Source organism: Tauraco erythrolophus, chromosome W, assembly GCF_009769465.1.
Source record: "Tauraco erythrolophus isolate bTauEry1 chromosome W, bTauEry1.pri, whole genome shotgun sequence".
Classification (NCBI taxonomy): Eukaryota; Metazoa; Chordata; class Aves; order Musophagiformes; family Musophagidae; genus Tauraco; species Tauraco erythrolophus.
The window spans coordinates 9,878,114-9,901,776 of record NC_141497.1 but is presented as its reverse complement, the minus strand read 5'-3'; the positions used below and the strand labels follow the sequence as shown (position 1 = coordinate 9,901,776).

The 23,663-nt window shown below is 45.9% G+C and overlaps 1 protein-coding gene across 1 annotated transcript in view; it reads right to left on the bottom strand.

Moving 5' to 3' along the window:
* The window catches only part of LOC147526206 (protein mono-ADP-ribosyltransferase PARP8-like), a gene marked incomplete at its 5' end in the record, with an annotated part of 222,393 nt that extends 213,189 nt beyond the window's left edge, over positions 1-9,204 (bottom strand). Inside the window, one exon of the mRNA XM_086630266.1 lies at positions 9,185-9,204. Within this exon, the coding sequence (XP_086486392.1) occupies positions 9,185-9,204 (20 nt within the window). The remainder of the gene's footprint in view (positions 1-9,184) is intronic.
* Between the last annotated feature and the right edge of the window lie 14,459 nt (positions 9,205-23,663).

The following is a 23,663-nucleotide window of genomic DNA, read 5'->3' as shown; positions in this document are numbered from 1 at the left end:
CAGCTGTGTGGGTTCGGTTGCTGGAGCAGCCTAACCCACGACACTGTGTAAATTCAACATTTTGTGATTTTTCTCTTTTAGTTATTTTTCAGACATTTGGAATAGGTAGCATCTGTATCCACTCATCTTCGACTGGGGTATTTAAATCTAATTAATCTGTAATGGCATAAAATATCGCTATTATTAATAGGGAAACATTCCAAAATAAGCATGATGGATGCACTCAACCCACCACTTAACCAAATCAGCAGCAGTTTGCTACAGGCTTCAAAGGAGATAAAGGCCAGAGCCATAGCCAGGCCAAGGACTCCTCTAGGAAACCCACAAGGAACAGAGCGACACAGCGAACACTGATAAGCTGTGGGTATAAGGAGCCTCGTGCATACCTCTCCCATTGTATGCAATTTGACTATGAGCCAATCACTTTATCCCATAAATATGACAGCCTAAGCGAGCTGCCTTTGAGCTCTCCCTGTTAGGCAGCATGGCAATGATCTCCTCCTTTAGCAGGGATGCCTCTCAAGGGTGCTCCTCAAAGCAACGAGATCTTTTACCAACGATAGATCACTGGATGAGCCCAATTTGAATTCTCCCTGGACGACAACTGGACTGCATGCCAGAAAACTCTCCCCTTTAGCAGGGATGCCTCTCAATGTTGTTTAGCTTAAATAAGCAAGTTTAAAATAGAATAAATCACTTAGAATTATAATATTGTGTGATTTAGTATGCTGTTTGCTTAGCTTTACTTACCTAGCATGATGTCGTGGTTTTAGGCTGATCCAGCAACTAAAACTCACACAGTCTCTCCTTCTCCAGTAAAGTAGACAGGAGAGAAAAAAAAAAACCAAAGGGACTGAGGGTTGAGACAAGAACAGAGGGAGCACCCACCAACCATGGTCCTGGGCAAAACAGGCAGAGCTTTTCTCAAAGCAAAACAGTTTATTAATGATTACTTAGAAGGACAAAGGGAAACAAAAGCTGATTACTTGAGAGGACAGAAAGAAACAAAACCAGATCTTAAAACCGACACCTTCCCCCCTACACTTTCCTTTTCCTCCCGGCTCTACCTCCTCCCCCCAGCAGCACAGGGGGCAGGGACTGGGGGAGTGCAGGTCAGTTCATTCCGTGCTGTTACTGCTGCCTCTTTCTTAAAGGAGGAGGAGTCCTTACACCCTTTTCCCCTGCTCCAATGGATCCCCTACCCACGAGGAAAAAATCCACAAACTTCTCCAGCGTGAGTCCAGCCCACTGGAAACAATCCTCCCCACAGATTGCTCCGGTGTGGGCTTTACCACAGTCTCGGGTACTTAGGGAGCTGTAGCCACTCGCTCCGGCGTGGGTCGTCACTCAGACTCCAGATGCCTCTCCGCCTTGCCGTGCACCCCAACACGACCATCCTCAGGCTCAGGCATCTTCTCCCCACGGGCTGCGAGTGGGTCGCTGCTCCACCGAGGCCGTCCTGGTTGCAGGGGGGCTGCCTGCTATCTCACCATCAGCCGCAGGGGAAACTCGGCTCCGGCACACCTCCTCCCGCTCCATCCTCACTGACCTGGTGTCAATGCAGCTGTTTCTCTCAGATCTCAGTCCTCTCTGGGTGAACTCAGCCCAGTGGGCACCCCGGGAGTGGGGTGCCCCCGAGTTCCCCAGCTGGCTCCGCCGCCGCCATTCTCCGTGGGCGGCGCCGGCCCGACGTAGGCAGCTGCCCGGCCGGGAGCCAGGGAGCGGGGGCAGTGCCCTCCTCCCTTCTCTGCTCGATCCTGGGCGAAGCACCTTTTCCGGTCCCTTTGTCCTGACTTAAATAGGGCAATTCGCAGAGGCGCCCTATTGGCTCAATCCCGAGGGGGATGGCAGTCTGATCTGGTGGCCGGAACCAAACCTAACCCGGTTCCAAAACCGGGGAGGTCGCAGGGAGCAAAATCCCTCTCCTGCCACCAGAACCACCCCCCCCCTCCACATCAAACCATGACACATGAGTAGCTAGATTTGCTGAAGCCTTAGGCTGCAAGCTGTAAATTTCCACTTAGATTTACTGAAGTGTACCTAATTAGTCAAAACAGGGCCTCCAGAGCCAGCATAAATCAGAAGATATGGAGGCTCCAAGGCTACAATTGCAGCCACAATGAAGACAGTGAAGGAATCCAATAAGGAACAAGAAGACCCCAGACCCAAATATTACTACTGGACCGAACCATTGCATGAAGGGCAGGTGAATAGAACAGTCTGTAAGGGTATAATTGCCCGGGGATTTCTTTGTTCAGGTCAGTTCCCTCTCCAAGGTGTCTCATCCAGCTCGAGCTGACCCTGCTGCTGTACCACTCTATTAATTATTTATTTTTATAAAATCTGATGCCTGAGAGTCTGCTTTGGGAAACCTATAGTTCAAACTTCGGAATGAACTAACACCAGATGCCCAAATGGAAGGTAAGTGAATTGGGAATAAGCATGATGAAACTTTGAAATCTTAGGTAAGTGACACAGAGAATCAGGTGTGCACATATAATCCTTTAGCTATAAACACATACAATCCCTTAGCCATAAACCATCGACCAAGCCTGGGACTAGAAGTGGATCCAGCTGCACCCAGACTCCTCTCTGACAATGAGTTTAGAAAGAAAGGGGGTCCATTCTGAACCTCATGACTCAACGGGAGGGTCTCCCTTACCTTTTTGCATCTCCAGTCCCTGTGTAAATCATTTCAAATCAATTCTAACCCAATTTTCCCTCTGTGTGTTTCCTCCATGTAGTAAGTAATAGAGTGAACCTTGCCATCGAATTCTGTTAAGTCACACTCATCTGAACAGTCATCCATGACTATAAGGAAATGTTATATCTCAGTGCAGTCATGTGTGGAGAATTTTGTCCTGTGGTGAAAAAAAACCTCACCAAAAAAGCCCCTAAGTTAACTAAGGGCCTATTCTTACCAAAACCTATTTCCTAGACATTGTATTTGTAACCATGACTTCTTCCTTCTACTACCAAAAGAAGTACTTCAGTCTTATTCTTTTAGACTGACTGCTTACCACACCTTTTTGCTGCCTCCAGAATTGCTGCATATAGGTTTGTTTGACTATTGTTATATACGATTACAAGAAAAACTTCTATAGATACGTCAGTGATAAAAAGAGATCTAGGGAAAATGTAGGCCCTCTCCGGAAGGAAACGGGGGACCTGGCTACCCGGGATATGGAGAAGGCTGAGGTTCTCAACGACTTCTTTGCCTCAGTCTTCACTGGCAAGAGCTCCAGCTGCACAGCCCAAGTCACAGAAGGCAAAGGCAGGGACTGGGAGAATGAAGAACCGCCCACTGTAGGAGAAGATCAGGTTCGAGACCATCTAAAGAACCTGAAGGTGGACAAGTCCATGGGACCTGATGAGGTGTATCGGCGGGTCCTGAGGGAACTGGCAGATGAAGTTGCTAAGCCACTATCCATTATATTTCAGAAGTCGTGGCAATCTGGTGAAGTTCCCAATGACTGGAAAAGGGGAAACATAGCTCCCATCTTTAAAAAGGGGAAAAAAGAAGACCCAGGGAACTACAGGCCAGTCAGTCTCACCTCTGTGCCCGGCAAGATCATGGAGCAGATCCTCCTGGCAACTATGCTAAGGCACATGGAAAATAAGGAGGTGACTGGTGACAGCCAACATGGCTTCACTAAGGGCAAATCCTGCCTGACTAATTTGGTGACCTTCTATAATGAGGTTACAGCATTGATGGATAGGGGAAGAGCAACTGACATCGTCAACCTGGACTTATCCAAAGCATTTGATACTGTCCCACACGACATCCTTGTCTCTAAACTGGAAAGACATGATTTTGATGGATGGACTACTCGGTGGATAAGGAATTGGCTGGATGGTCGCACTCAAAGAGTTGTGGTCAACGGGTCAATGTCCACGTGGAGGCCTGTGACGAGTGGTGTTCCTCAGGGGTCAGTACTGGGACCAGTGCTATTTAACATCTTTGTTGGAGACATGGACAGTGGGATTGAGTTCACCCTCAGCAAGTTTGCAGATGACACCAAGTTGTGTGGTGTTGTGGACACGCTGGAGGGAAGGAATGCCATCCAGAGGGACCTCGACAGGCTGGAGAGGTGGGCCTGTGAGAACCTCATGAAGTTCAACAAGGCCAAGTGCAAGGTCCTGCACGTGGGTCGGGGCAATCCCAAGCACAAGTACAGGCTGGGCAGAGAATGGATTGAGAGCAGCCCTGAGGAAAAGGACTTGGGAGTGCTGGTGGATGAGAAGCTCAAAATGAGCCGGCAATGTGCACTGGCAGCCCAGAAAGCCAACCGTATCCTGGGCTGTATCAAAAGGAGCGTGGCCAGCAGGTCGAGGGAAGTGATTCTGCCCCTCTACTCAGCTCTCGTGAGACCCCACCTGGAATACTGTGTTCAGCTCTGGAGTCCCCAACACAAGAAGGACATGGAGCTACTGGAACGGGTCCAGAGGAGGGCCACAAAGATGATCAGAGGGCTGTAGCACCTCTGCTATGAAGACAGGCTGAGAGAGTTGGGGCTGTTCAGCCTGGAGAAGAGAAGGCTCCGGGGTGATCTTATAGCAGCTTTCCAGTACCTAAAGGGGGCCTACAGGAAAGCTGGAGAGGGACTTTTTACAAGGGTGTGTAGTGATAGGACAAGGGACAATGGATTTAAACTGAAAGAGGGCAGATTTCGATTAGATATAAGGAAGAAATTTTTTACATTGAGGGTGGTGAGGCACTGGACCAGGTTGCCCAGAGAAGTTGTGTATGCCCCATCCCTGGCAGTGTTCAAGGCCGGGTTGGATGAGGCTTTGGGCAACCTGGTGTAGTGGAGGATTTCTCTGCCCATGGCAGGGGGGTTGAAACTAGATGATCTTTGAGGTCCCTTCCAACCCTAACCGTTCTATGATTCTATGATTATCTTCAAGTGTGGACTTTTTTTCTAAGACAAGAAAAATCTTTCTAGAACTCAGGAAATACTCTATGTTCAAAGTTAAAAATTATCTCAATTCAATTTATGAGCTGCAGCAATGCAGGGAAATAACATGTACATATTAAAAAAAAAGTTCTTCATATTTAGGACAGGAACAGGGGCTAAAGAAGTTACAGAATTTGTATCGGTGAAGATATTCAAAACTCAACTGGATAAGGCCCTCAGCAACCTAATCTAACTTTGAAGCTGAACTTAACTTCGAAGTTCGTTCCGCTTTGAGTGGGAGGTGGACCGGGTAGTCTGCATAGGTCATCCTCCCACATAATTATTCTATGCTCCTGTGTGCAGAAATCCTATGAAAGTGCATTTCTCTTCCTCCTTCTTCATCATGTGGTATCTGTGACAGCAGCAGCTATGGCAATATTAAATGGAAATTAATGAGGAAAAAAATATACTGTAGGTCTTGTGAGATGAAACTAAAATGAAAAGGTTCATGAAGATGCAGGTTAGAAATAGTCTCAAACCAGATCCTATAATGACTGCAAGCAAATTCAGGGTCTGATCCAGAGCCCACTGAATCCAGTAGTGGTCTCACTACTAAGATGAATATTATCAGAGGGGGGAAAGATAAAAATCATATAAATTAAAATTATTCTGTGATCCCAGTAATAAAAAGTCCCCTTACAGAAAAAATTTTGCCACCAAAATCTGATGCCACTTCCATCTGAAAAGTATTAATATAAAATCTATCTGCCAAATCAAAATCAAATGGCAATATGTTGGAAATAATAATGAAATCTGATAAGCCTGTGCTGCCACTTCAGAGGAAAGTGAACCAAAGATTAAAAAAAGAGATGTGAACTAAAGATTAAAAACCAAAATGCCTGAAAATAGGATATTTACTTCCAATTAAAATAAATCAGTAGTTTTTATTAGAAACACTACTGACTCAGTTTAGGAACTGAACAAACTTAGTTTAGTCCTCAACTGAGCAGAACTATGCTGGGTGTGTTTAACCCTTTACACTATGTGCTGGGTTTAAGTGATGGGGTTTGGTAGCACAGGAGGGGCTGTGAAAATGACCCCTGTAAGTAGCTGTGAAAAGCTACTCTCAGCCTGTCTTCATAGGAGAGGTGCTCCAGCCCTCGGATCATCTTTGTGGCCCTTCTCTGGATCCGATCCGGCAGCTCCATGTCCTTCTTGTGTTGGGGACCCCAGAGCTGAACACAGTATTCCAGGTGGGGTCTCATGAGAGCAGAGCAGAGGGGCAGAACCACCTCCCTCAACCTGCTGGCCACACTTCTTTGGAGGCAGCCCAGGATACAGATGGCTTTCTGGGATATGGTTGACTTGGGAAAATTAATTTAATTTATTACCAATTAAATCAGAGTAGGATAATGAGAAATAAAAACAAATCTTAAAACACTTTCCCCCCACCCCTCCCTTCATCCCAAGCTCAACTTCACTCCTGATTTTCTCTATCTCCTCCCTCTGAGCAGCACAGGGTGATGGGGAACAGTGGTTGTGGCCACTTCATAACGCTTTGTCTCTGCCGTTTCTTCCTCCTCACACTCTTCCCCTGCTCCAGTGTGGGGCCCCACCCACAGGAGATAGTTCTCCACAAGCGTCTCCAATGTGGGTCCTTCCCACGGGCTACAGTTCTTCATGAACTGCTCCAGCATGGGTCCTTTCCACGGGGTGCAGTCCTTCAGGAACAGACTGTTACAGCATGAGTCCCCCATGGGGTCACAGTCCTGCCAGAAAACCTGCTCCAGCATGGGCTCCTCACTCCATGGGTCCACAGGTCCTGCCAGGAGCCTGCTCCAGTGCAGGCTCTCCATGGGGTCATAGTCTCCTTCAGACGCATCCACCTGCTCCAGTGTGAGGTCCTCCATGGGCTGCAGGTGGATATCTGCTCCACCATGGACCTCCATGGGCTGCAGGGGAACAACCTGCACCACCATGGTCTTCACCATGGGCTGCAGGGGAATCCCTGCTCTGGCACCTGGAGCACCTCCTCCCCCTCCTTCTTCACTGACCTTGGTGTCTGCAGAGTTGTTTCTCTCACATATTCTCACTCCTGTCTCCCAGCTGCTGTTGCACAGCAGGTTTTTTTCCCCTTCTTAAATATGTTATCACAGAGGCACTACCACTGTCACTGATTAGCTCAGCTTTTGCCAGTGGCAGGTCCATATTGGAGCCAGCTGGCACTAACTCTATGGGACATGAGGGAAGCTTCTGGCATCTCCTCACAGAAGCCACCTCTGTAGCCCCCCCTTGCTACCCATGCAAGTCCGATACACTTAGTAACAATTCTATTCACAGGGCATTTCTTGCAAGCTTTTTCTAGTGTGTTTTAACTATATCTGTTTCTTCTTCAGAGAGATTATCCTGCAAAGGTCTATCTGCATTTGAGAACTAATTCATAAACTAGATGGGGATCCACAACATAATTGCTATTTTTCAGATGAAAATGTCCCATTTTGATACAGAACAAGCAGATTCACCTGTGTTTAATGTTGCTATAATTTCTCAAAGCTAGTTAAAAAGGAGTCCTGATTATACTACCAGGCAAAATATTACCCCAAAATATAAGCTCTTGGGCAAAGAAAAAAATCCATGAAAACTGAAAAAAGGCATCAAAGCAAAAGTTACTGCAAAAAAGCATGTTCATAAAAAGCAAAAGTACCAGCTTCATCTCTTTACATCAATTTGTAAGATTGTTTCCCGTGCCTTGAACTGCAGTTTTTACCCATCACAGTATAAACTCCAGAATCAGACATGCATCCTGAAGCCACAACAGTGGTGCTGGAGTGGGAGCATATGACATATCTTCCCATAAAATTCACATTCTCTCAACTTTATGCTACCTGTAGTTTCTCTCTAGAAAAGAAATCCTTTTAGTGAATATCCAGCTGATTTGCACAGCAGGAACAGCATGAAGCATCTGGCGCAAGTCTAAGATTTATGCCTGTGGAATGGTTATGACAATTCAACCAGCTCTGTCCCATGGCAATAGCTGACTTACTGCCTTATTAAGTGTGAAAATTGTGATCTAGTTTCTATTCCAGTTTTAGCTGTCTCTACTAGAGCCAGAGCTCCATGTTGAGGCTCACAAACTTGCTGAAGAAAGGAAACAAGATTTTTTGTCATATGGTATGGCACCAATCATTCTTGCCCAGCTGGACTGAGTTGAGATAATGAACTACTAATTAACTACTCAACTCAAGGTACCTATCCTGCCCACAAGAGGCAGGCCGTTTCCTCCTGGCTGCGGAGGATGCAGCAGTGTCCCTGGTGCCGCAGCCCAGGCTGGTGAGCAACAACTGGTGACCCCGACGTGATACATCCACGAGACCCTAGGAAGCCCCAACTCCCTCGCTGAGCCGAGAGCCCTGGCTGCAAAGGAGCCCGAGCCAAAAGAGCCGGAGCCAGAGCCGGAGCCGGGAGCTTGAGCGAGAGTCCTTCGGAGAAGAAGGTAAAGCCGCAAGCCCCGACGTGGTATTCGCGGGAGGGAAGCGTGCTGGAGTTGGATGAATGGGCCGGGTCTCTGCTCACCCATAAAGCCTTTGTGAAAACAAAAATACTAAAACAAAAAGGGGGAATTATGGCACCAATCATTCTTGCCCAGCTGGACTGAGTTGAGATAATGAACTACTAATTAACTACTCAACTCAAGGTACCTATCCTGCCCACAAGAGGCAGGCCGCTTCCTCCTGGCTGCGGAGGATGCAGCAGTGTCCCTGGTGCCGCAGCCCAGGCTGGTGAGCAACAATATGGAATCATAAGTGAGCAGCTGTGAGGAGTTTAGTTGCCAGAGCGGCCTAAACCACAACAGTCCGATAGTCTAATGCCAATCTATAACAAGATATAAGAAGAGAGTAAATAAGACTTCCTTACTGCATCTGGAGCTACAGAATTCAGAAGAGATTTTTTGTTTATATGATCCAAAATCTTATATCCAGCTCATCAATGAAGTAATGCGACAAGTTAATAGGATGCATGAAACTCTATACCTGAAGAAAAATACTAAGACTCAGCAAAGTAAACAATAGACAAATATGTAAGATTAAATGCTACTGTGGTATTGATTATACGGCAGGGTCAACTTCTGAACAAGTTGGTGAGCTAAACAAAAGATTAGTAAAACCTTGATAAGAAAAATAAAATTATACTGGTGAAAACTTTGGGTCAAAGGGCCTTTTTAATGACCTGTATAATATTTCTGAAAACACAGCATGATATACAAAGTATTCTAGGCACTGATTTACCTTTCATGTGTGCTGAACCTCTACATCTTCAACAGAAATCAGCGGGAACCATCAGGAGTTTTGAAAAGTAAGGCTTTATAGTCCAGATTTAAAAGCTAATTAGGCAACAAAATTTGTGCAGAAATGGCAGTTAGAAACTGTTTATATTCCCTTGAAAATCCCATCAGTACATATTCATCATTTTAGATAATTCATTGTAATTACAAAGGTATAAAAATGTCCAATTTATCATGGATTTCTATAGAAATTTAGTTATCTTAAAAGGGATTTGGCTACCTAAGCACTTTTTATGATGCCAGCATGTAAATACCTTTGAGAAACTTATAAAATAAGATTCACACTAAGACATTCAAAATTTTTACATACTTTTCAAAACACACACAATGAAATCCTAGTCCCATGATATTCTATTGGCAAAACTCTCACTGACTTCAAAAAAGTGAAGGTTTAGCCTTATCTCGGCTTCTTCACCAGCAAATCTGCAATAAAAAAATTTCAGAGATTATGTTGTTATCCAACAATGAAGGGGTTAAAATTTTTGTCTAAGAATTTCATTAAGGGTTTAGTAGGCTGTTTGCACATACCTAAAGAATATAACAAGATGACCATCCTTGAAGCTGCCAGAAGCGTCTGCCCTTGAAGGGAACATCCCAGAAAATGTATAAACTTTGTTCTCATGTTTTTCTGAACTGTGAACATGCAGTGACTTGGGGGAAAAGGCAATTCCGGCAGGGGGAGATCGCGACCACTGACTCATGGACCACCTACCCTAAACATACCCCAAACCCAAAAGAAAGGGGTGGAGAAAGAGAACTGAGCATGCAAAGTAATTTATATGTAAAGTGAGAGAAAATTAATCGATTGCTTAAGAGAATAACAATGAATATGTAAACATGTTATGAATATGCATGACTGTAGTGTATAACTAAGTTTCTGTCCAGGGGCTGGGTGTGCATGCTAGGAGGAGATATCCCCCATGCACCTGCTTTCTAACACTACAAACTGTGTTAGAGAGTTTCTGTCCAGATTTTCAGTGACAATTTTGGTGACCCAGATGGGACACTGCTCCTGAGACTTGGCAGATCTGCGGGATTGAGAGGTCTCCAGCACGCACCGAAGGATTTTCGGGGAGATCCTCCAGTCCCCTGGTCTGGTAAGTCTGGGTGCACTGTCTCTGGTTATACTAATATAGTATAAGGCATTACTTTCAGGGTAAGAACCCATCTGAAAGTCGCAATGTGAGTCCTGCAGGAGAAGGGTTATATTTGGAGCTCTGGGTTTGTGGAATCTCGAAGTTCTATATGCTACTACAGAGATGCCTGGAGTATAAGAACATAATGGGGATTATTAATCAGGAAGCATTGCATGTGGATTGTTGCAGCTTTTTGGTAGTGCGTGGCCTGATCAGCATAAAACACACGTAAAACCACAGGGAGGGGTTTGAGTCCTTCAGAAAATTTATGGTACAGTGGAATTGACTGGAATTGACCTGGAATCTGACACTTGAGACTCTGTTATGGGAAACTTATTCTGTTTTTGAAAATTGTGAAAATGGGTTTGGGATCTTCATCACAGGTTGGAATTTAGAAAAATTCTCTCTTAGGTTGTATCCTAAGGCACTGGAAAGGTCTCGGAAGGTTTCCGCTAACTTGCATTGTACTCTGTTTCGTGTTGATTCCTGCTTCTACCAATTTGTGTTCCTTGTGCTGGCTGTGTTTGTGACATTTGTTGTATTTGTTATTTCTCTGTTACTGCTTTTATCTTGTAATGGGAAATAAGCGTTTGGCGAAAGGGGGGGATTTTAAAGAAACCTCCCTTAGGATGTATTCTGAAGCATTGGAAAGATCTTGGGGGAGATCCTCTAACAAAAAAATTAATAGAATATTGTAATAATTGGTGGCTATTGTATATTTTCAAGAGCCAGGAAAAGTGGCCTAAGAATGGCACTCTGAAATATAATATTCTTTTACAATTAATGCTGTTTTGTAGGCGAGAAGGGAAATGGGATGAGGTCCCATATGTGGATTTGTTCTTTAAGAAATCTTCCAGAGTGGCAGAGGGCTTGTGGAGATGTTCCACAGGTCCCTATGGTATTTGCATTAGAAAAAGAAAGGGGAAATTAAAAATTGAAAATATGATTTGGAATTGATGGTTGCTCCCTGACAGAGATGGGAAGATGCTGATGACAATGATGGTATTGGTAATGCGCAGAGAGTAGGAGAAAGGGTATGTTAAGTCAGGATGCTGCTAGTCTGGTGGCAGGATGAAGTAGAGAAGGAGAAACAGAAAGAAAAGCAAAAGGATAGAAAATTGCAGGCAAACCTGTTAACTGCTGCAATAGTAGACACTTCAAATAGAGGGAAATGAAGAAATTTTAAGAGAAATGCTCCTAGAGGAAGAAGTCAAGGATATATTCCTCTACCCTCGGGTAATGCCCCGATTGGGCAGAATCAGTGTGTATGATGTAGGGAAGAAGGTCATTGGAAAAAGGATTGTCCAAAATTGAAGAATTGGGGAATAAGATCACACAAAAGGGAGGTCCAAACACCTGAGGCAGATTTACTGATGATGGGAATCTATGATTCTGAATGAGGGCGACCAAGGTGAATTTAAAAGCCTCCCTAGATGATCCCCTGGTTCCAATAGAGCTGGGGAATGAAATTATTAACTTCTTGATTGATACAGGGGCAACCTCCTCAGTAGTGACTAGTTGTAAGGGACCTTTAAGTAAATTCTCTATGCCAGTTGTTGGGGTCACAGGAAAGCCTGAGGTAAATCTTTTCTTTTTTTAACGACTAATGGAATGAAAAATTGAGAATAAGGTTTTCTATATGTCTGAATGTCCAGGCATAACCTGTCCTGGCATAACCTGTCCTGAATAACCCATTTCTTGGGTCGAGATGGATTAAACAAATTGGGAGTAGAAGTAACTTTTTCTAATAATTTGATTCAACTTCGTATCCCACAAAATAATGCTTGGAGAGCCCAGCTGTGTCTGTTACAGGAAAAAGAAGTTGAGAATCCTGAGATACCCAAAGAACTTCTGAATGCTGTTATTCCTACAGTCTGGGCTATGAAGGTACCCGGGAAGACAAAGGCTGCAGGGCCTGTGAAAGTGGAACTGAAACCTGATGCCAGACTGGTAAGAAAAAGGCAATACTCAATGAAATTAGAAGCGTGGCTGGGGTTAGAACCTAAAATATGGACTTCTGTGAGAATGTCAGTCTGAATATAATACTCCAATACTGCCAGTGAAGAAGCCCCGATCTCAGGAGTACTGGTTGGTGCAGGTTTTAAGAGCAATTAATCAAATTGTACTTGTACACTCTGTGGAACCAAATTCATACATGTTATTGTCTGTGATTTCTGAAAGAAATAACGATGAATATGTAAACATGTTATGAATATGCATGATTGTAGTGTATAACTTTCTATCCAGAGGCCACGTGTGCATGCTAGGAGGAGATATCCCCTATGCACCCGGCGCCACAATAAAGTACACTACAAATTGTGTTAGAGAGTTTCTGAGCGGATTTTCGGTGACAATGCACTCCCTTCATCCCTTCCTTACTTCTTGCTCCGTCTGTACAGTTTAGCACACTCAGTGTTGCAGAATAAGTTTGGTTAACCTAATTCTTTTAACTATATTCTTTGTGCTTTGCTTAGCACTGTTAAGAATTGTTAGGATTGATAGCCTTGTTTGGCATTAGTAGCTAAATTTGCTGAAGCCTTAGGCCGCAAGCTTCGAACTATCACCTAGGAAGGCTGAACTTATCTTGAACTGTTGCCTGGTTACATGAAGGGAGGCCCTGAGACCAGTGAAAGCTGGAAGACAAGGGGGCCATGACTGTCAGCAGAAGCTGCAACTCATCCAGATAAGAAACAGCTAACAGTCTGCCTGGAGACAGAGGAAGAATCCAATAAGGAACAAAGAAGATCCCAGACCAAAATTATCATTGGACCAAAATTATCATTGGACCAAGAGGCGCATGCAAAGCGCATGAACAGCGCATGAGGAACAGATGCATAGTCTGTAAGGTGTGAAAAAGAAAGCCAAACAAGGACACAAATGACATTGTAAATACCTTAGCTGATTAACTCAAGACCTGTTTCTTTTAACTCTCTGGGAAGGTGATAGCCTTTTAACCCTTTGCACATAATTAAGCGTAGATAATGAAGCTGCTAACAAGCATTATTTCAAATGTGCCGTCCAAAGCATGTAGAAAACTTCTCACTGCACAGAATCAAGAAAAAAGTTCAACTAACGAACAAGTGAGGAAGACTACTGAAGACCACCAGAGGACCCCTGAAGACCCCCAAAGACCACTGAGGCAGACAACTGCGCATGCGAGATGGACATTTATACATATTAATGATTTCCATGAAATCTCATGTTTAAGTAAATTAGTTCTCGAAAAATTTATGAATATGTATGATTGTGTAACATATAACCTCTACGATTTTGCAAATCTGGTGGAGCACTTGTGGAGGAGCAATTCCCAGTGCTGCCCAGAGCTGCAATAAAGAATGCCTGCCTTCTAAAACTTCAAAATAAGTCTTAGAGGGTTTTTCTCTGCTGACTTTTACGGTATCATTTTGGCACCCCAGATGGGACTTTGCTTGTGAAAGCCGACAGTGTCGGGATCAAGGGGAGTTCCAGCTGGCACCGAGGGATTCTCGGAGAAACCCTGATCCTGGACTGATGACTTCCAAGACAAGACCCTGAGTGGTGAATAAATTTTAAAGACTTTAAAGACATTCTTTCTGAGTTTTGGTCTGGTTGCCTGCCCATGAGATGGGGGCAAAATCTCCACAGGGTTGGGCTTTTTGAATACCCACCGGATTTGGTCTGGTTTGGTTTCGTTTGTTTAATTTAAGAGCTCGGTATTAAAGTATTAAGCCATAGGGGCTGGGTCATCAACATCGCTGTTTGAAAACAGGATCCCCAAGAAATCTCTGTTGGGATGTATTCTGGTATTGTACTCTGTGTTTCATGTCCTGGTATTGTACTCTGTGTCTCATGTTTACCCCCCACTTCCACCAATTTGTGTTCCTTACACAGACTATGTTTGTTACGTTTGTTGTATTTGTTATTTCTATCTTGTAATGGGAAATAAGCATTCGGCCAAAGGGGGAATTTAGAAAAAAACTCCCTTAGGATGTACTCAGAAGCATTGGAAAAATCTTGCGGGAGACTCTCTAACAAAAAAAAAAAATTAAGAGAATATAGGGATCATTGATGGCTGCTGTACAATGTGAAGAGCCAGGAAAAGTGGCCTAAGAATGGCACTCTGAAATACAATACTCTTTTACAAATAATGTTGTTTTGTAGGCAAGAAGATCAAGTCTGAGACCATCTAAAGAACCTGAAGGTGGACAAGTCCATGGTACCTGATGAGGTGCATCGGCGGGTCCTGAGGGAACTGGCAGATGAAGTTGCTAAGCCACTATCCATCATATTTCAGAAGTCGTGGCAGTCTGGTGAAGTTCCCACTGACTGGAAAAGGGGAAACATAGCCCCCATCTTTAAAAAGGGGAAAAAAGAAGACCCAGGGAACTACAGGCCAGTCAGTCTCACCTCCGTGCCCAGCAAGATCATGGAGCAGATCCTCCTGGCGACTATGCTAAGGCACATGGAAAATAAGGAGGTGACTGGTGACAGCCAACATGGCTTCACTAAGGGCAAATCCTGCCTGACTAATTTGGTGACCTTCTATAATGAGGTTACAGCATTGATGGATAAGGGAAAAGCAACTGACATCGTCTACCTGGACTTGTGCAAAGCATTTGATACTGTCCCACACGACATCCTTGTCTCTAAACTGGAGAGACATGGATTTTATGGATGGACCACTCAGTGGATAAGGAATTGGCTAGATGGTCACACTCAAAGAGTTGTGGTCAACAGTTCAATGTCCAGGTGGAGGCCAGTGACGAGTGGTGTTCCTCATGGGTCAGTACTGGGGCCAGTGCTATTTAACATCTTCGTCAGCAACACGGACAGTGGGATCGAGTGCACCCTCAGCAAGCTTGCAGATGACACCAAGCTGTGTGGTGTTGTGGACACGCTGGAGGGAAGGAATGCCATCCAGAGGGACCTTGACAGGCTGGAGAGGTGGGCCTGTGAGAACCTCATGAAGTTCAACAAGGCCAAGTGCAAGGTCCTGCACGTGGGTCGGGGCAATCCCAAGCACAAGTACAGGCTGGGCGGAGAATGGATTGAGAGCAGCCCTGAGGAAAAGGACTTGGGAGTGCTGGTTGATGAGAAGCTCAATATGAGCTGGCAATGTGCGCTGGCAGCCCAGAAAGCCAACCATATCCTGGGCTGCATCCAAAGTAGTGTGGCCAGCAGGTTGAGGGAGGTGATTCTGCCCCTCTGCTCTGCTCTCATGAGACCCCACCTGGAATACTGCATTCAGCTCTGGAGTCCCCAACACAAGAAGGACATGGAGCTGCTGAAGTGGGTCCAGAGGAGGGCCACGAAGATGATCCGAGGGTTGGAGCACCCCTGCTATGAAGACAGGCTGAGAGTTGGGACTGTTTAGCCTGGAGAAGAGAAGGCTCCGGGGTGATCTTATTGCAGCCTTTCCGTACCTAAAGGGGGCCTACAGGAAAGCTGGAGAGGGACTTTTTACAAGGGCAGGTAGTGCTAGGACAAGGGGCAATGGATTTAAACTGAAAGAGGGCAGATTTAGATTGGATATAAGGAAGAAGTTTTTCACTGTGAGGGTGGTGAGGCACTGTGGATACTAAAAGGCTAGAAGCAGAAATTTTCCAGCTACTGCAGCATCCTGTGAAAATTCTTTTTCCCATGCAGGCTAGCTGAGAAACAGTTTGAGGTTTTTGTAAACTAAGACTTTATCTTGCACCTGTAGCTTGTTATGCAGTCTTGTTTATGGCACACTGGGAAAGTTGTTTTGAAATGGGTGTTGTAGCATTTAGCCAATCACTCTGGGAGGTGGATGGTCAAGCGACTAATTGCCTTGGCCATCCTTGTGAACCATGTTATATATATATACGGATTTGTAATTAATAAACGGCTGATACTGCTGCTGCGGCTCCTGCTGTTGGCGTTGGTATTTTCTCCTGCACCTGAATTCTGTGTCATTCTTCTCTCCGTCCCCGAGACGGCGGCGGCATTTGGTGACCCCGACGTGATACAACCGCAACTGAATTTAGAAGGTACGTGCACTCCCCCCGAAGCTCCGGGGACAAAACTCTAGACTGAAAAGATGGGGCAAAGCTCCATGAAAGAAAGCACGATATTTTCTGCCTTCAAAAATGTGATAACGATCGCAGGAGCTGACATAAGTGATGAAGCTCTCTGTGAATTGCTAAATTGGGCAGCAGAACATGAGTTTGTAGCTGATCCAAACACTGCCCTTAACCCAGAAGCTTGGGAACTGTTAGGGGATAAGTTAATTCATGAGACCGTGTTTGGAGATAAGAGCGTACTCGACCTGCTACCTACGTGGGGGTCCCTATACGGTATAATGCGGAAGTGGACAGCAGGAAGAGAAGGGAAAGAATTACTGGGCTCTGACGGATCTGCGGGTGAAGGCTCTGAAGGGGACGATGAGTTATTTGAGGGAACACTGACCCCGGACAGCACAGGCAGCGTACCCGCCGCGTCTCCGCTGCCCTCGGGGACTGAGAGACTCGCGGGGACTGCGCGGGGGTCCTACCCCTCCCCGCGGGATTATGTTCCGCCTGAGTACCCCTCACCAGTGGAACAGTTAGCAAAACTAACCGGTCAAAGCAAAGCGTTGGAGCGTCCCCCACCCTCCGCCCCAGCGGCCCCCCCCTCCTCCTCCGCACTACGGCCGCCCGTACAGCCGGCTGCTTCAGTGACTGCAGCGGGATCTGTCCTTCCTACGGCTCTGCCATTGCCGCAGCCAGGCACGGCAGCCGGGGTTCTACCGCAGCCGGGAGGGGCAGGAGGTATCGTGGCGGCGTCGGCTCCGGCGCCCTTCTGTCCCGCGCCAGCATCCGGGCATTTCCCAGCGCAAACGGCGCAGACGCCGGTGGCGGATCTCTCGGCACACCAGCGTACGGCGCTTTTGCGGGAAATACTACAGCAACTAGTGGTGCTGACGGAGGCGGTGCGACAGGCGCCGAGGGCGGCGCCGGCAGCCCCCCCGACGGCGGCCCCGGAAGTGGCACCGAGTGCGGCGCCGGCAGCCCCGGCGGCGGCGCCTGCACGGACAGTGATGCCGCCGCAAGCCGCAGCCCCCCAGGCTGCATTGCCGTGCGTAGCTCCGCAACCGTCCACAGCCTCCGCCGCTACACCGCCCGCTGGCCCGGCGCCTGTGCCCTGCCAGCCTTCCTCATCCGTGAGGCCCGACGATGCAAGCAGTGTTACTGCGGACTCGCTTACTACACTGCGGGAAACTGTGGCGGCGGTCAGACATCGGCAACCAGTAACACAGCTGGCCTACAACCGTCCATGGACGCTTCCCGAATGTAGTGTGACTGTGCGTCCAAAATATTCAAAGCGGTTTTGGGAAGCGGTCAAGAGGCGGGCTCTGGAGGTTGGGGACTGGGATTTAAAAGTTGGGATGCCTAAAGATGAAAAGGGACCTGAGCGGGTTATTATAGTGCCTCAAAGTGCTGTGCAGGTAGATCAAGGTGGTAGTGAACCCACAGAGGGTATCATCCAAGTCTTTCCTGTGCAGAAAGCTCTTCCTAACTCAGGTCAGTCTGACACACATGAAGTTATCGCTTGGAAAGTGGTCCAAGATTTACAATCCAAAGTGGCACAATATGGGCTAGGGTCTCCTGAAGTCAGGCAGATTATTAGAGTGCTGAATACTGAGCTGCTCTCTCCATCTGATATTAAGCATTTAGGTCAGGTATTATTTCAACCTGTACAATATACAGTTTTTGAGGCCAATTGGAGAAGGATGGCTGAAAAAGCTGTGGCTGGGAATATGCAACTGCCTCCAGCTGATCCTAGACATGGAGTTCCAGCAGATGCTCTTATGGGAGCTAATGCCTTTTCTGATCCTGATCTTCAAGCCACCTGGCATCCTCAGGTCCTTGAGCAGGCTCAGAAGATTGGTATGGGAGCCCTATTAAAAGGCATGGACATGGCTGCTCCTAAAACACGATATGTGAAAATAACTCAGGGGCAGAAAGAGCATTTTTTATCTTTCGTGGAAAAGATTGCTGCAGCCCTCGAGAAGCAGGTTGAAGATGAGACCTTGCGGCAGCTGTTGTGAAGACAACTAGCAAGAGATAATGCCAATGATGAGTGTAGAAAGATCATAGATGCTTTGCCAGGGGAACCCACACTAACAGACATGGTTGAAGCCTGTTCCAAAGTGGGATCTGAGAATCCTAAGTCTGCTCTGGCTGCAGTTCTGCGGCCTATTCAATTAAATTCTGATCGTGGACTGAAAAGGCAACCTAAGGTTGAGAGCAAGCAGAAACAGATTAGACAAAAGAAGAAGAAGGAGAACAGGGAAGCTGCTCACTGCGAGAGATGCGATAGGCCAGGTCATTTTGCAAAATACTGTCAATCTATGTATCATGCCAATGGTCGACCCTTGACACGCTCGGGAAACTCGACCAGGAGCGCAAAGGGGATGTGCGCTCAGACACAAATACTTCCCCAGGGCATGGCACCGACACAGGCCTACTCAGCCAGCTTAGAGCCAGCACCCAGGGATCAGCCGGGGTGGATGTGCACACCACAGCAACAGTCATCTTAGAATCCTGTCATGTTTATAAGGTTCCCTTGGATGCATTTGAGCCCCTAGGACAGGGACTGAGTGTATTGCTGGTGGGAAGATCTAGTGTCACCACTCAAGGGATCTTTGTACACCCAGGAGTTATTGATGCTGACTTTACAGGCCAGATTTGTGCTATGGTTTCCACACCCACCCCCCCGTCACTATTCCTGAAAAGACTCGAATTGCTCAACTTGTGCCTTTCAAGTCGTGTGTTCCCAGGACAGAACAACGAAGTCGTGCAAATGGTGGCTTTGGATCTACGGGACTTCCGCAGGTCTTCTGGACCGCAGACATCTCTAGCCAAAAGCCGCAGATGACATGTACCCTAATCCTGCCAAATGCCCAGCCGTCCAAGATTCAGCTCCGAGGTTTGATTGACACGGGCGCTGACGTGACAATCATCTTCTCTGCGTGGCCCCCTACGTGGCCTTTAGCCCCTGTGGGATCAGCCATTGCAGGGTTGGGGGGAACCACACAGAGCTATTTAAGCGAACAACCTGTGGTGGTGAAAAATGCAGAGGGGCAAACAGCTATGGTTCGGCCCTATGTCACTGCAGCTCCGCTTAACCTCTGGGGGTGGGATGTATTGGCAGCTTGGGGGGTACGGATTGGGACAAATTTTTGATGGGGGCCACTGTGCTGAAGGGCGCACAGTATCCTACGCTGCCTTTGCGGTGGCTAGTAAGCAAATCTATCAGGCAACCCCAGTGGCCCCTACCAAAAGAGAAACTAGTCACCCTTCATCAGTTGGTTCAGGAACAATTACAACAGGGACACCTTGAGCCTTCTACTAGTCCCTGGAACACTCCTGTTTTTGTAATTAAGAAAAAATCAGGAAAATGGAGATTGTTGCAGGATCTCCGAAAAATCAATGCAGTGATGGAAAGTATGGGGGCATTGCAGTCTGGTGTGCCCTCACCCACCATGATTCCAGCAGGGTGGGAAATCCTGATCATTGATTTGAAGGATTGCTTTTTCACTATTCCTTTACATCCTGATGACAAGCCAAAATTTGCTTTTACTGTGCCTGCAGTTAACAATGCCGAACCTGCAAAGAGATATCAATGGAAGGTCCTACCTCAAGACATGAAGAACAGCCTGACTATCTGCCAATGGTATGTCACTCAAGCTTTGTCCAGAGTCCGCGAGCAGTTTGCTGAGGCATACTGCTACCATTACATGGATGATATCCTGGTGGCAGCATCCACCCAGGACGAGCTGCTGAGGATACAGCCTCGGCTGCTCACTGCTCTGCATTCTTATGGATTGCAGATGGCTCCGGAGAAAGTTCAACAGCATCCTCCTTGGAAATATTTAGGAGTCAAAATTCTGGATCAAACTATACAACACCAAGAGGTGCAATTCTTGGGTTCTATTGAGACCTTGAATGATGCTCAGAAATTGCTGGGTATCATCAATTGGTTACATCCCTACCTAGGGCTAACCACAGCGCAACTTTCCCCGCTTTTTAATCTTTTAAAAGGGGATCCCAAGTTGAATTCAGCTCGGAAATTGACTCCTGAAGCGCGACAGGTGCTGGAGGAGGTTCAACAGGCTGTTTCTGCTCGTCAGGTTTATCGAGTGGATCCCTCCATTGATATCATTGTTTTCATTACCACTCCAGATTTTCATCCTACAGGTATCATTGGCTAGTGGAATAAACAGTGGCCTGACCCTTTGCATATTCTGGAATGGGTCTTTTTGCCACATTAGCCAAAAAAGACAGCACCCACATTGTTTGAATTGATAGCTTGTCTGATAATCAAATGCCGCCAGCGGTGTTTGCAATTAATGGCAGCGGATCCTGCGACAATTGTTCTTCCAGTACAGCAGGAGCACTTTGAGTGGAGCCTTACTAACAGTGCTCCTCTGCAAAGTGCGCTGCAAAACTTTTCGGGACAGATTGCTTATCATCTGCCCAGCCATAAATTACTGCAATTGGCAAAATTGACAAGCTTTACCTTGCGGCCAAAAAATAGTCGGGTGCCAGTGCAAGGACCCACCGTCTTCACCAACGGGTCTGGGAAAACTGGGAAAGCTATTGTTACCTGGAAGGAGGAATCTGAGTGGCAGGTGCTGCAAGGCCACGAGTCAGGCTCAGCCCAGTTGGTTGAACTGAGGGCCGTTGCCATGGCTTTTCAGCGGTTCTCGCAGGTACCTTTGAATTTGGTCACTGATTCTGCCTACGTAGCAGACATAACCCAACACTTAGATTGTTCACTTTTGAAGGAAGTGAATAATGCGGCTCTGTTTTCACTACTGAAAACTTTGTGGTGTGCAATTCAAGCTCGAGTTCACCCATATTACATTTTGCATATTCATAGTCACACCAACTTGCCAGGTTTCATAACAGAAGGCAATGCCAGGGCTGACATGCTAGCTAACCCTGTGTGGGTAGCGCCTCAGCCTGACAAAATCGCACAAGCCAAGGCATCGCAGTTTTTTCCATCAAAGTGCGCATACCCTGCAGAAGCGGTTCCACTTAACGCCCATTGCGGCTCGGGACATTGTCAGCGCTTGCGCTGACTGTCACAGACTCGCTGCACCTCTGCCATCGGGGGTAAATCCCATGGGCCTAAAAGCCCTGCAGCTTTGGCAGACGGATGTAACGCATATTCCTGAATTTGGTAGATTTAAGTATGTGCACGTGTCTATTGACACTTTCTCCTCAGCTATGTGGGCGTCTGCTCATACTGGGGAGAAAGGTCGCGATGTCATTGCCCATTGGAAACTCGCTTTTGCGGTCTTGGGCGTGCCTTTTTCTGTGAAAACCGATAATGGCCCGGCCTATGTCTCACAGAAGACGCGGCAGTTTTTACACCTATGGGGTGTGAATCATACTTTGGGTATTCCGCATTCTCCTACTGGCCAAGCCATTGTTGAACGCGCTCATGGCACTTTGAAGCGTGTTTTAGATAAACAAAAAGGGGGAATGCATGGAGAAACCCCACAGAGTCGACTAGAAAAAGCATTATATACAATTAATCATCTTACAGTGCCACCAAATTCAAATAATCCTGTTATTCTGAATCATTTTCTTTCGTTGCAGTCTTCAGGCGAGACGCATCTGCCTCGAGCGACATTCTATTATGAAGTATTTCCAGTAAATCTAGAGAATGAGAGTAAACATGAACAGAAAACTTCAGTCTTCTGCTAATGTGAGATTAAAACCAGTCTTTCACTAATAAAGAGCTCTTAATCTGAGGATCTTCTCAGAGCCTTTAATAAAAACAAAGACTAATGTAAAAAATGAGACAGTATAAAGAGAACAAAAACAATTAAACTATAGAATGAAATAGGAAAGAAAAAGGATCAAACACCAAAGAACAACTCCTCCTTTCTTCATGCTTCACTCTACATCACATACACTTGCAATGACTTGAAGAACTGTTCAGCTAGCAGTGCCCCAGACTGCAGAGAAAGCATCAATGGAAGCAGTAATGCAGCTGCAAGTGCTTGTCACCCTGTTTACTGAGGCTATTGTACTGAGAAACCTAAATATAGAGATTCAAAAATCTGATTCAGACTTCTATATCTTAAAATCTGAGCCAGTTTTACTAAGATCCAAACTGTCTTCTCAGGCATGTCGGGATATATAAAACATACACAGCATACTAAGTGAACTGCAAATAGTTCAAAATAGGCAGAGTCAAAATAATGTAAACATGAACACTTGGGAAGATTTTTAATTTTTTTTTTAGTTTGAGGGTTAGAGTGTCAGTTTTTTCTTGAGGAAGGAGAGTTCACAAAGAAAAAAAAATCAGGTAATATTGCCCCAAGTGAGTGGGTATGTTGCATTTTAATGTCCTCAAAAAATTCCCCTGAAAAACTTACCAGCAGGCATGAGTCGAACTGCTCACCTGCTCACACAATTGTTTATCATCAAATGCATCAGTGATATGAGTCATGTGAGCACCTAGATGAAGAAACATCCCCATTTCTTTCGCAGCCCTGTTAGGCGCTATGGGGCTACTACAGAGGCTGCTCCTCCAGAACAGAAAATCAGGAGCCTGGTGGCAAAGTGATTATAGTTCACTCCATTTTGAAAGGTCACTCACTTTCCATCATCTCATAGTGTCATTAAGCCCGAGAGAAGTGGGATAACTGTTCAAAATTATTGCCTGGGGTGAAATGGAACAGTAAAGCCATATCAATTATTTGCACCAGAGAAATTAAAAGGAAAAATAGAAGTCTCCTCTCACACCAGGTCACATATATTAGAGGGCCTGAAAAATATAGCAAGATTTTATTGCTTAACAAAGTACTTACAGTGATATATTAAGGCATAGAAATTATTACTGTGGGAGAGTTCATGATATATTAATCAAAACACATTTGAAAATCTTCATCGTATTTTTAAATTATGCTAGACTGTGCAATCCGGCCTCATGAGGACCCAGCCACCTCCTGGGATGTGCTGTGTTCTCGGCTCCTACTGAGAAGTCTGTGGGAACAGAGGATGCTTAGCACTTTGCAGGATAGGGCCCTCAATGCTCAAAGGAAAATCTAACCTAAACGTAACCCAAATGACTCAATCAGATCAAGCAGCATTAATTAACAACATCTAACAAGAACATGGTTAACAACGTAAGAAAACAAATTTCAAGCATTTTTTAAAAAAAACAAACAAACAAACAAAAAAACTTAGCACTGACTCCTCCCATATTACTCAGCAGCAAAATTCTGGTTGAGTTGAAGGAGACAGAAATAAGCCTCTCTTCCCCCTTCTCTCAATTTCTCTAGTT